The sequence below is a fragment of the Platalea leucorodia genome, assembly GCF_965183815.1.
Source record: "Platalea leucorodia genome assembly, chromosome: Z".
Taxonomy (NCBI): Eukaryota; Metazoa; Chordata; class Aves; order Pelecaniformes; family Threskiornithidae; genus Platalea; species Platalea leucorodia.
This window is the reverse complement of record NC_138858.1, coordinates 14068384-14081426: the sequence shown is the minus strand read 5'-3', so window position 1 is coordinate 14081426 and position 13043 is coordinate 14068384. Positions and strand designations below refer to the sequence as shown.

Sequence of the window (13043 nt, the reverse complement as noted above, 5' to 3'; positions counted from 1 at the left end):
CACCCAGGACAATTTTTGATGTCACAGCTTTACCTGTGTGCAAATGTTAACTGCAAACCTGTCCAGGCTCAGGAGGCTCAGTGGGGCTGCTGGGGATGCAGAGGCAGTGTCCACCAGTTTTCACTGTGTTCGTAGACTGTAGGCAACGAATTATTACCCACACTTTCATATTTGCGTCTGGGTTAATCACAGAGTGGTTGGATGAGCATTCCTTTCAGGGTTGGTGGCCCGTATCGGCAATTTCCTCTTCTGATAGAAGGATATAAGGAAAAGGAAATAAAGAGTCAAAAGGAGTCCTCATGAGAGAGCTGCCAGCACCTTGCAAGTGAGGGATTTGGGTTGCTCCATATGCTAAGGCAGGTTTCAGCACTCTGCCTTGTGTACGTGAATACATGCTGTATGAACAGTTTGGTCTTCCAGATGCCGGGCACAGCAAGGCATGACCGAGAGATGGCAATCCAGGCCAAAAGAAACCTGTCTAAAACCACTGACCCCGTAGAAAGACTTCGCCTGCAGTGTTTAGCAAGGGGATCTGCAGGCATCAAAGGACTTAGCAGGTGAGTCTAAGAAGTCAAATCCATTATTCAGCCTAATAGTTCTATCTGCAACAGGCTCACAGGCTAAGCAGGGATCAAAATTTGAGTTTCCTGGTTCCAATGCAAATGCCACGATCCACAGAGCCTGGGCTTGGGGCTCCTGTATTGTGACCTGCTCGCCTGTTGAAAGACTGAGGACCATGAATCCCTCAGAGGAAGGTGCTTCGTTGAGACCCAGAACAACAACTGCCAGGGAGAGAGGGGGAACATAAAACATCTCTCTCTCTCTTCAGTATTTTCTATAATTAAGTATCTCAATACTGGGTATTTTGTGCTTCCTTTCCTTTGGGGTGTGATTCCCTTGTCTGTAATGGTTTATTAGCTGTCTGTTTTATGGGAGGCGTCTAGACTCCTTCTGCAGTCACCCTGAGAATGCGGGTCGCCCCACGCCTAGGAAAGGGGAGCTGCATCACACCCTGAGACTCCTCCCAGGCCCCATAAACCACAGAGGGATCCTAGGTCAACAGCTGGAACTTCATCTACATGCCCAACTTTTAGGTGGCTCAGTGTGTAATGAATAGGAAGACTCCTTCAGTTAATCACAGAATCATAGAATGCTTTGGGATGGAAGGGACCTTTAAAGGCCATCTAAGTCCAACGTCCCTGCAATGGGCAGGGACATCTTCAACTAGATCAGGTTGCTCAGAGCCCCATCCAGCCTGGCCTTGAATGTTTCCAAGGATGGGGCATCTACCACCTCTCTGGGCAACCCGTTCCAGTGTTTCACGACCCTCATTGTGAAAAATCTTTTCCTTGTGTTTAGTCTAAATCTACCCTCCTTTAGTTTAAAACCACTACCCCTTAAGGCAGCCTTCACCTCATTTAACTTCAGCTGTGTAATATTCAGGCACCCAATCTAAGCAAGGCATCTTGGCTGTCAATAAGTGTGAGGTTTTTTTTGTTGTTGTTGTTTTTTTTCCCCTCCCTCTTTTTTTTTTTTTTTTCTCTGAAGACTGTACAAGGGGGAAATGTTATCTCAATAAGATGTCCCTGTGGTCTGACACTGTGCTAAACCGCTGCAGCATTCTTCAAGTTTTCCTATGCATTCTCTTCAAATTGTACATTTTCCACAGAGTATTTCGGATTATGGATGATGACAACAGCAGGACCCTTGATTTCAAAGAGTTTGTGAAAGGATTAAATGATTATGCTATGATGATAGACAAGGAAGAAGCACAAGAGATTTTCCGAATATTTGATAAAGATGGCAGTGGAACAATTGATTTTGATGAATTTCTTGTTACACTGAGAGTAAGTCTGGGAATTTATGTTATTGCTGCATTAAATGGAGAAAAAGCCTTGATTTGTCATTAGCTGAACACAAAACACAGCACTTCAGTTCACCTTAGTAATTAGCAAAGTCTACAGCTCTATTTAAAAGGTCAGTAACTCTTGAGAAGTTAAAATACTCTGTTTCCGTCTAAATATGCTAAAGGAGAAAATCACCCTAAACAACACCTCTATGGATGAGAGAGCTCAGAAGCCAACACATCTCTGGAATTTCTTGGCAAGGCGTAAGGCCCCTCGCAAATAGAATAGAGTGGAATGGAATGGAACGGAACGGAACGGAACGGAACGGAACGGAACGGAATAGAATAGAATAGAATAGAATAGAATAGAATAGAATAGAATAGAATAGAATAGTTGCAAATAAATGGTTGTGATGTTTTTTTTAATGAATTGCCGCCTTGATTTAGGTACCTAAATTCCTATATTGCAGTCCGAGTACCTAGTTGTTTCAGTCCATTAATCTCACTTCTTTGTCCATCATTTTGTGATGCATCTCCTTACAACATGAACTAATCCAGTGGTGGCTTTCTCTAATCAATCACAGTGTGACTGATATTGGTTGTAGCCTCTTTGCTCTGCTGAAGTCTAAACAATTAAGTAAGAAAATGATTAGTGCTTAGAGTAATTAGTAATTTCTTGTTAGAAATATTTAAACTGGGTAGAATAGGAAAGCATTCTAGGTAGCATTTTCTCTCTTATTGTCCATTTACTATCATATCGATAGACACTGAATAGTCTCAATCACACTGCTCTTTTGGTGATATATTGCCCTTCCTACCTCATGGACAGTGTAGACTGTCAGAAGTTTGTTGTTCCATGTGCCTTGAAATAGGCTTACTATTAACAACAGCAGCTACTTGAATTCAGAACTGGGCAAGTAATTGGCAGAAATTAAATGATTCTGTTAATATTTCTTTACAGCCTCCCATGTCGAATGCAAGAAAAGAGATCATCATGCAGGCATTCAGGAAGTTAGATAAGACTGGAGATGGTGTCATAACAATTGAAGACTTACGGGGGGTGTATAATGCAAAGCATCATCCCAAATACCAAAATGGAGACTGGACAGAAGATCAAGTTTTTAGAGCCTTTCTGGATAATTTTGATTCACCCTATGACAAAGATGGGAAGGTAAGTGAAACACCTAATGTCAAGCCATGAAATTACCATCTGACTCAGCATTTGACTTAAATTATTAAATGTGAGAGTGATTGCAGTACCAAACATGCATTTGCGTCACATTTATGGGGGACAGTAAAATGGATGCATAACCTCTGCGTAGGACTGTTGGTGCAGCTTGCTTACGCATTTGGAGGCAAAGGGGCTCTGCAGGAGGTGCAAAGGTAGATGTGAGATTGCATTTACAGGCTTGTAGCCTTAATGCTCTACTGTCATAGATTACTCTAAGTATATCTTCAGACTAACCCACATGATTGCTGATTTTCAGGATCCACATAAATTGGAGGATTTTTCACTTCTTAGAAGAATAAATACCAGGATCCAGTTCAAAAACAGGTTCCCTAATACGTGAAATACTTTACACTTAGCGCTTCTCCAGTGTGTGTAATTGGTGAGACACTTGACTTGCAAATCAGTCCATAATAGAGATAGATCTATCCACAGAGAGTTGGAGGGAGGGTGGGGTTGGGGGGGGCTGCCACCAGCCGTGCACCCTGAGGAGCCACTAGCTGAGGCAGGGCTGGGAGCCCTTCCTGCCCTCTGCCTTGACTCTCTGGTGCAGGTGCAAAGCCTGGGCACCTTCTGTGGTGGACTTCTTATGCATCCACTTTGTAACCATCTCCAAACCAAGCATGCTTTGTTTCCGCTAGTTATGCATCTGCAAACTTCTTTGGTCTGAACTTACACATGTGTGACCAACTCAGAGCAATCGTGGACCTTCGCTGTTCACGTGATGATATTCTCAGTCTGAGATCTTCACAATAACAAACTAGATAAGCTTTCACCAGCACTTTGTGGAACGTCTCCAACACTTCACACTTCTGAGGTTGCACCTGGGTTTCCATGGCTGCACTACACTGGTTACTCTTACCTGTCTAATGACTGGCTGCTACACCCACATCTTCCACTTGTTTTGTTTCCACCAGGCAGACTCTCAGTTTGTAGCAAGGTGATGGTTTTTATTTCCCTTAAGCATGACTTTGCACTTGGTAGAGCTGAATTTCATCCCTTTTTCTGTTCTATCATCCTCAGAAGCACCAGTTGCATGAGTTGTCCCCTTCTTCTCTGCAAGCAGTGGTAACGTCTAGCAAACCTTAAGCAAAATGTTCCTGCTTTCTGTGCTGAGGTCATACATGAACGCATTAAATGAGAACCCAAAATGACCCTTCACAAGTTCAGTGCCTTGAACCTCATAAATGCTGCAGTGTTTGAGCTTGTAGAAAAGTTACTCTGAGCACCCACCTCTTGTTCAGCTATCCTGATGTTAGCCCACCTGATTGCAGTTTCTTCCGGGAACTGACTGTGACTTTCCTGTGCCTGAATCAGAGATCGCTAATGACACTGGTATGAGCTGACCACCTAAAAATGTTTTTAGCAGAAATACCCCAAGGCTAAGCATCTGCTAGATGATCTTGCTGGGTGCCTCTGAAACAGGCAGGGTCAGCGAAGCTTGTAATCGGTTCCTGATGGTAGGACAGTCTACAGTGTTCACTTTTCCCCGTTGTCACGTTTTACTTAGCTCTCAAATGCACAACACAGTAGGAGCAAATATTTTTCTATGTGATGTTTATTCAAAGAGTGACGTATACAGTTCAAGAGTTAAGGCATCACAAGAGACATGCACTCTTTGTATCTGCTAATCTGATTTCTTTTTTTAATGGTAATTTTAAAACTAATTCAACCTCAAAAAACCCATGAAAGATATTCAAAACTCTTAGGTATTTGAAAGAACATTTGCTTCTTTAAGTGGGACCTGTTTAGAGCCATGATATTTTCTCTACAGTGAATGGATATAAAGCTCCTAGTTGTCTCTGGGTTGCACCAGAAACCCTGGCCACTTTTATTAATAACAAGACAAAGAACCAGATTATAGCATGCTTGGAAAAAACATGTTAAAACATTTATCTTCTTGGGCAACACTGATTTTAACTTCAGTTCCTGGTAAGGTTAGTTTAACTCCGTGTGTTTCATTTCCATCCAAGTGTTCCTGGAGGATAAGAGCTCTTATTACTAGCAAAGAAGTGAACTTACGCAAATTTTCAGTGTCCTCATTCTTCCTGTTGGATTCCTTTTCACTAGCAACAACATGAAATAGCATGTGTTAAGTTTCACTTAGAGTTCTTCTCAATGTCTGATTTTGACTTATAGCATTAAAAAAAAAAAAGGTTCATTTTCCTATTTTAAATCCTTCTGTCTCAGGTCACAACAGAAGAATTCATGAACTACTATGCAGGAGTCAGCGCTTCAATAGACACAGATGTCTATTTTATCATCATGATGAAGAACGCTTGGAAACTCTGATCATATGATTAAAGGAGCAAGACTTTACTTCCACCTTCTGTACGTTCCCATGATTAAGTGTATGCACAACAACATGCTCATTTTCCGTAATAACAGCTTCCAGTAACCGTGCCAATTACAGTCAATCTGCAGAAATAATTCCCAGATGCTTCCGTAGGCTCAGCCTCAGGGGATCGGAGCATCATCAGAGAGCAGATCTGGCATCCAGCCACTCTGCAGATCTGTCCCTTTTCTCCCTGCATCACTGACCTGTCTTTCTTTTCTGAGGCAAGCTGCTCCTTTGTTCTCAGACATCCGCAGTAGGTCCCTGTGGCTCCTGAACATATCCCCTCCTTCAGTGTTAGATACAGCTCTGCTTGACAGAGGATACAAGAGGAGGAAACCGAAATATTCTGGAAGGTTGGTGGTCTGGGGCATACTGTTATAAACGTGAGGAAGCCTGTCTCAGGAGGGTCACGTAGCCCTCTCGCCTGTAGCACTGCAGCATCTCTTGGCTTCTTGGGTCTCACTTGTGGGATGGAGCAACTGCTCAGCTCGCTGCTGGGAACATGTGAGTTCCCAGTGCCAGGAGGCTGCAGGTAGAAACAGATCAAGAAGGGGAGACACGGACCAGAATAAATGCAAAATTCTCTTTAAAGCCCTGTTTTCTCCTTGGCTTACAACATGGCATACAGGCATCTTTCCTGTGCATGCCTTGTTTCAAACCTCTGTGGGCCTGCTTATAGCCTTTCCCCCCACTTTGGTTTCTTTCTTTTTGTACTGTGAGATCATCTCACTAACGTTTTTGTTTAAAGGGCATATGTGTGTTACAGTATTTTCTTCTCACTGTTTGTGGAACATTTACTGGTCTGGTAGCTGCTGTCTGTACACACCTACACCGAAAGTTGCTTACTACTTTTTGTATTTATACTGGTTTATGACCAAGCTATGACTTCAGGGAACTTTCTGGGAACTCAAGAACTTGTAACTTTCTTGTCTTGTCATCCTCTGTTTCTCACACTGAAAAAAGGGTGGGAACCTGCCCTCCTGGTCACACCAATGAGGCTGTCTTAGTTCTGAGATCTTCTGTCCTTTCCTCATACAGAGAGTGGAGAAATGCTGCACAAAGAAAACAGTGGAGGAAAAAAAAAAAAAAGAAGAAAGAAGGGGGTGTTTGTGCTATCTAATTATTCCTGCCTTGATTCCTTTTTCTTTTGTCATCTTCTTTCTGCTTCTCTTGCATTGTTTTGCTGCTCTCCCAGACTGAGGTGCTGCTGCTGTAGCAGAGAGTAAATGGCTTGTGTATGGCAGCGTTTGCTCCATTTCAGGCTGGCAGCCAGCTAAAAACAGTATAGGCTTATAGACTGGACTTTCAAAAGAGCTTGACTGATGAAATCTCAGCTCTTAATTAGCCGGGGCTGCTAACAGTTCAAACACTGAAGTCCTGAGTGCTTACTGCCCTGGCGCTATACAAACTCTGCTTCTGTTTTGTCCAGCCATAATGTCAGTATAAGCAATAGCTGCTTGCAATTCCTTAGTAAAGGCTATGCAAACTCAATTATTTTCTTTGATCTGTAAGCCTCCAGAAACTTGCATACTGGCTGACACTGGAAACTGGTGGAAAGAGTCTCTTTATGATTGCTGTTGATCATAAGAGGAGCCTTTGCTTACTGCAATGCTACTGAAGTGCCAACATACCTTATATGAAAAACAAACTTACTATCAAATAGAGGCTGTACATGTCCTGGCAGCTTGAGTAGAATCCATTTATTTCTCATTTATTAATTGGCTCCACAACAGGGTGTCATATTATCTGTCTTCTATGTTTCAAATAAAAAGAAAGTAAAGTGAATGGACTGGCGGAATCACAAAATGAAAAAAATATTTCCTTCCGACATGCTATCTCATGTCTTCAGACCCCACAGTGATCTGTTGTGCTGACATTTAATCAAGTGCAGTGAAAGTTATTATCTGAGTAACTGCAACCAGCGTGTCTCTTCAGTGTTAATACTTTCCAATTTTACTTAATCCCAAATGCAGTATACCTTTTCAGAAGGAAGGAGGGGTACTGGAACTATGCTTTTTTAAAACCAGCAGAAGCTTTGTCACGGGCCTCCAGGAGCCTTAGCCGGAGCCTGTGGTGGCTGGGGAAAACCGAGTGCTCCAGGGTGAGATTTCGGCACTCAGCTTGACTAATGGGGTTTTGTGTGGAAGCCTGAAGGACGTGAGCCAGGAGAGCTCAGACCCTCTCGTCCTGGTGGGAGGAGGGCTCAGTGCCCAGCCTGCAGGTGAGACTCGCAGCCAATGGACCCCTGATGCCCCCTGAGTAGCACCCAGCTCCTTGGCTCTGTCTGTGTGCAGACCTCATCGCTCGCTGGACACATTTCTCAGCATCAGGAGGACATTTTTCACAATGTAGTCCTTTTGAAATTTTAACTGAGCATGTTTCCAAGGGCTGGTTTCAGATTCCTTCAAAGTTGGTAGCAGAATTTCCTTTCACTTCTGTGGGAACAGGGTTGCTCCTGGAACAATCTGAGTAAACACTGGTACCTGCAGAAAATATATAGTGATTTCAGGAAAAAGAAATAATCTGGGAAAGAATAACATGTGATTTTTAACTTGTAATCAGATGCCATAGAAAACAAATTGGAATCTGTGCTGTAAGAAATGTCATTTGATTAATATGTGTGCAAATTTGTGGAACAAACACAGACATTGCATTGACTGCTAGGTAGGAAAACCTCTACTAGGAGACATGCAGCCATAATGACACACTGGGCACACACACTTGGGATTCAGTGGAAGCACTTTGCAGAGGTTAAAGGCAAATGAAAGGGATTTGAACCAGACATCAAGGAATATCAGGGCTAACAGCAGGTGCCCAGAGCCGCCCTTTAGCACTTCACTGTCCCTGTCTGCTGGGGATGCTGCACTGTGATCTGGGAGAGCCAAAAATTAAGCTGAAGTGCTTGTGTTCAGCTTCAGGCTGCTGCATGCTGCTTACAGACCCAGCAGATGCTGGAGATAGATGGTGATGCAGGCTGTCCTGCCAGTCTGTGGTTGCACAGCGCACACTGCTGATACTGGGAGATAGGTGGCAATGCACGCGATCGTATCTGGTGCTAGCATCAAGATTGTCAGATCTTGGTCGGTGCTTCATGTTCGAACCACTATTTCTTCTTTCTGATTGTGCAACAGATGCTAAACAGGATGGCATAAACCATAGGAACATCTGAGTCTGCAGGGCTGTGAGCCAATACCAGAGGCGAAGGTTTCACCTGCACCTTGAGCTCCAGCCTGCCCCATGGCACAGCGTCTTGTCAGGGCTGAGCGCTGCCCTCCCTGCCAGGCAGCACCAGGAGCATGCTGCAAAAATGCTGCTGGAGCCCTGTGGTCCCTCATAGAGCTCCCTTATGCCTCCCCCAGACTCTGCTCTGACCTCTACGTGAGCCATCAGAGTGTCTCTGTGACCCCCTCCTGAAAGAGCACACAACATGGGGGTGGAGAGGCAGGGGACAGCCTCTCCCTCTGGTGTGTTCCCTGGGGAAAGGCAGCACTCCTGCATCATCCTTTACTGCCTTTTGGTTTTGCCCCTTGTGTCCTTTTGTGGCTTCACGTTTTCGGCCTGGAGGGGAAATTTTGTGCTTGATGTAGTCCAGAACTGCTATTTGGCTCATTGTCTCTCCTGCAGCATAAATTTCTGATTCAAGCAACTGAGTTTTAATGCAAGCCCCACTCATTGGCATATATTCTTGAAATTAGACCACAAGGTATATTTACTGATCTGATTCATTTTGTTGGTCTTCTGGCACAAAGCTGTCTTGGCAGAGGCAGAGAGAAGCAGCTGAGGCTTTTGCAAACAAAACCACCTGGGCGCATTGCTGTATGAAAACCAACTTGCCTTTGTGTAACAGCTCTTACAGGGTACTGCCTCCAAACTCTGCAGCCGCGTGGACAGAGCAGACCTTTGCCACCCCAGAGCTGGGCTCGTGGCCTCCGCTGTCACCAGCTGGCAGAAGGAGCGAGCCTGGTGATTTTGGTTATTTTTGCCTTCCAGCTCCTGTCTTCCACACCGGGAGCAGCAGCAGCACACTTAGCTTTCCCTGGTAAAACAGATAATGCCAAGAGCAACCTGCCACCATCGGCAGCTGCCCACTTTCTATGACTTTCACTATGATTATAGCCTGTCCTGTTTCTCTGGAATTCCTTTCTCATAGCCAGCTCAGGAGGAAGCGATGAGCAGAAAGCGGGTTTCCTAGTGGGCTGGACTTAATGCCAAGTCCTCAGGGGGCTGAGAGCAGCCTCGGTATTTGAAGCAGCCCCTGGCCATACGGATTTGCCCCAGCTGAGTTTGAAGTCTCCATGATTTCAAAGCGAGCATTGGTTTTGTCTATAGCACCTCTTCAACCATCACACCAACAGAGGCTGCAGGAGGTGGGAGTACTGTAGGATGCAAAAGCTTCAGCTTGCTCGTTTGCAGTTGATCCCAGGTACAGCAGCCCCATCTCTGCCAAAACCTGGACCCAGGCGTCCTCCCAGCTTACAACGCTGGTGTTGATCCCAACAGGAACTGCAGCTGAAGAATGGGGATGGGAGCCAGACTTTGTTGAACATCTTGGCAAATAGGAAAAATGAGAAAGAAAGGAAGTACAATGTTTTGTGAAAGTTAACTCAAGCCTGGTTTTCTGTGGAAAAGCGAAGATTGTGGTAAAATGTGAGCAGTGTTTGTTTTCCGGAGATAAATGTGTTCTTTTTTCACTGAAAATGTGATATTTTTGCCAAAAGCTGCAATTTTTTTTTTTTACTTTCAACGATACTTTAGCATTCAAAATTTACTGATTTTTTTTTTTTTTTTTTTTTTAGCTTATGTACATTTGCTGGAAAAAAAATAGCAGATTGCTTTAGAGAAGCTCTGACTTTGTGGCATAGATTTATTCCTTTAGATATTTCCACCAATGCATTTCTGCTTTGTTTCTCATTTTTTATTGTTTCACTAACCTTTGAGGCTTTTTACATTTATTTGGTGATGGTGCTAATATTGGACTAATGTAATTTCATTGTGACATCTGTTATGCAGTCAATATTTACTAATAACCAGAATAACTTTTCTTTTATTCATTTTTCAAGGACATAGCAACAGCTCTGTCGCCTAATGCAAGAAGCTCAATCCATTGATCTCAGTGTCATTGGACCAAATGCTGTGTGAGAGCTTGCTGCAGCAACACATCCTAATGTCAGATTAGGACAGTCTGACCTAAAAATCAGACTTCTCTGGAAGATGCAAAAGACTTATTTGCAAAATATGGGGATGTGTTACATAAACATCTTGCTTTGGGCCACAGTATATAGCCATCGCACACTGTAAACACTGTTTTTCTCATTCTTAGGTTACAAAAGACGAATTTTTGAACTACTACTCTGGAGTTAGTGCTTCTGTGGACAGTGATGCCTACTTCATTTTAATGATGAAGAAATCCTGGAAACTCTGACTTTTGCTTTCATTTGCCCCAACTTCTTTGGGACCAGAGACTATAAAGAAGTGAAACACTGTTTAGTTTGCTGCGGGTTTGATTTTTTTTCCAGTTCCTGTCTGAGCGACGTTTTCAGAGCTGCTTGATTTGATGACACCAGCAAGTGTCCCAGTGCTGGACTGTGACATGTGGCTTCATGTTTCAACAGGTGGCGCTTAAAAGCCAAGGAATAGCCAGCCTTACTGAAATCTAGAGCCGCTGAGTGAGCAAAAGGGTGGGATAGTGGGTATAAATTAGCAATTGCATTTCCTGGCATCATCAGTTGTCTTGTGTGTCTGTCCATTAGATTTGTTTTGCCAATGTCCTGTTACACACAGGAGTGCTAATTTTGGAGGCTTCATGATCACAGTAATAAGGAACTGTTTGGCCTTAAAATAATTCTTCACAGAGATGGTAAGTCTCCTTTATGTTACATTTTAGCTGGTTTTAAAGGATAGGTGCAGAAACCCACTGCCAAAGAGATAACTAGCTTGAGCCAAAAGCGTATTGACTAACAACCTGCTGCTATTCCCCCAGGGCTGCAGCACTGCTGTATAAATACAGGCCTTCAAGTCAATAAGCATTTTTGCTAAGAACCCTAGAAGGGGCTGAGCTCCTGCCCCGCAGAAATAACCTGCCAGCATCACCGGGTCCTTTGCTGACAGAAGGGATGGCTTTATGCTCAGCTTGTGCCTGCCTAAAACTGCCCCGAATTCAGCCACATGTCCTTGCAGCAGCATTGGCCTGGCCACCCCTTCACCATTTATTTCATGGCCCAGACTTCACTGCACATCACATGCATTTAACCATCCCTTCACCCTGGCAGAAACGGTTCCTCTGCCACCCCACGGACACAGGCAGCATTTTTGTGTGTTTTATCAGCCAGTCTAATGAACATGCACCAGAGGAGATTTGGTAAACAAACTAATAAATTCAGCAGGGGACAAGTATTGCCTTGGGAGGTAATTAACATTTTTCAGCATCATTAAAATTAGACTGTGACGCAGTGTTACAACCAACAAAAGACTTATTTTATTTCATGGATTAGCGTTTGTGTGCCACTAGTTGATTCTTGTGTAGTGCAAATGAGCTGCACATAGACGAGGGGAGAAGCAAAGACGGGAGAGCAGCTGTGTTGTACCACGAGCACAGAAGAGGCAGCAGAGCCTGATGGTTATGTGCGGAGAGAGGAGCAGGCAGCTCCAGGCACGGTGTCATAAAGCAGCTACATAGAAACCAGGGTCACCAAGCTCTTTGTGTGTGTGCAGCTGAGTATGAGCACAGGAGGCAGAAAGTGTGGAGGAGGAAGGTTATGCTGAAGTAAAGAAGGGGCATGGAGTATGTGAAAGATGAACTATACCTCTGTGCGGATGTTGAGTCAGATGGGAATTTGTGAACAGCTATGGGGGAAACTCTGTCCTATAGAATAAGGAAAGTACTGAGGCCTGACCCGGTGAAGTGTTGTCAAGACATAGCCGTGGCTGTATCTTCATATACGTACTATGCATCTAAAAGCTGGCCATGGACCACAAGTGCTTGTGGTGCTTCTTGCTCTGGCGCATATTTGGATTTCTTTTTTTTTCAAAAGGAAGCAGAAAGCTTTTATATCTGTTTTTTTTAAATCAAATTTATGTTGATGGACATAAAATCACATATGATGTTCAGGGATGCTGATACTAAGACTGCTCAAATATTGGTACTGAGCACCTACAAAATAGTCAGGGACCAATTTTTCCAAAAGATTTCGCTCCCACAGTTCAGGCCAGATTGTCAAAGCTGAAAGAGACTGCTAGCCTCTGCATGCTTCAGAGCAGCCTAATCCCCAAACAGAGTTATCTCGGAGGAGCTTAGTGCTTGTGAAAGTTCAGCCTGACAGGACTTGACTGAACACCTCTGCGATGACCCAGTTGTTGGCATTGGCTTGGTAGCAGTCGGATGTGGTTCAGTGAACAGGTTTCATGGCTATTTCTGGGAGCTGTCTGGATTTATTTGGGATTTATCCTGCCTGAAGCCAGGTAGAGCCCATGGAGTTATCCAAATTTCAGTGAGGGCAGCGTAAGTCCTATCCTGATAGATGTATATTAGAAGACTGAATTAGAGCAGCATAAATATGCAAATAGCCATGTCCTTTTAATACAGTAAAAACATAATAAAACCAAGGTTACATGTTATCTAATTAAATAACATA

General features: G+C 43.8%; 1 protein-coding gene across 1 annotated transcript; it reads left to right on the top strand.

Moving 5' to 3' along the window:
- Positions 1-420: 420 nt before the first annotated feature.
- Positions 421-5366, top strand: CAPSL (calcyphosine like; the record flags this gene model as incomplete). Its single annotated transcript, XM_082335575.1, has 4 exons — positions 421-557; positions 1670-1847; positions 2808-3017; positions 5265-5366. The coding sequence occupies 4 exons, from the start codon at positions 421-423 to the stop codon at positions 5364-5366; spliced, it is 627 nt and encodes a 208-aa protein (XP_082191701.1).
- Between the last annotated feature and the right edge of the window lie 7677 nt (positions 5367-13043).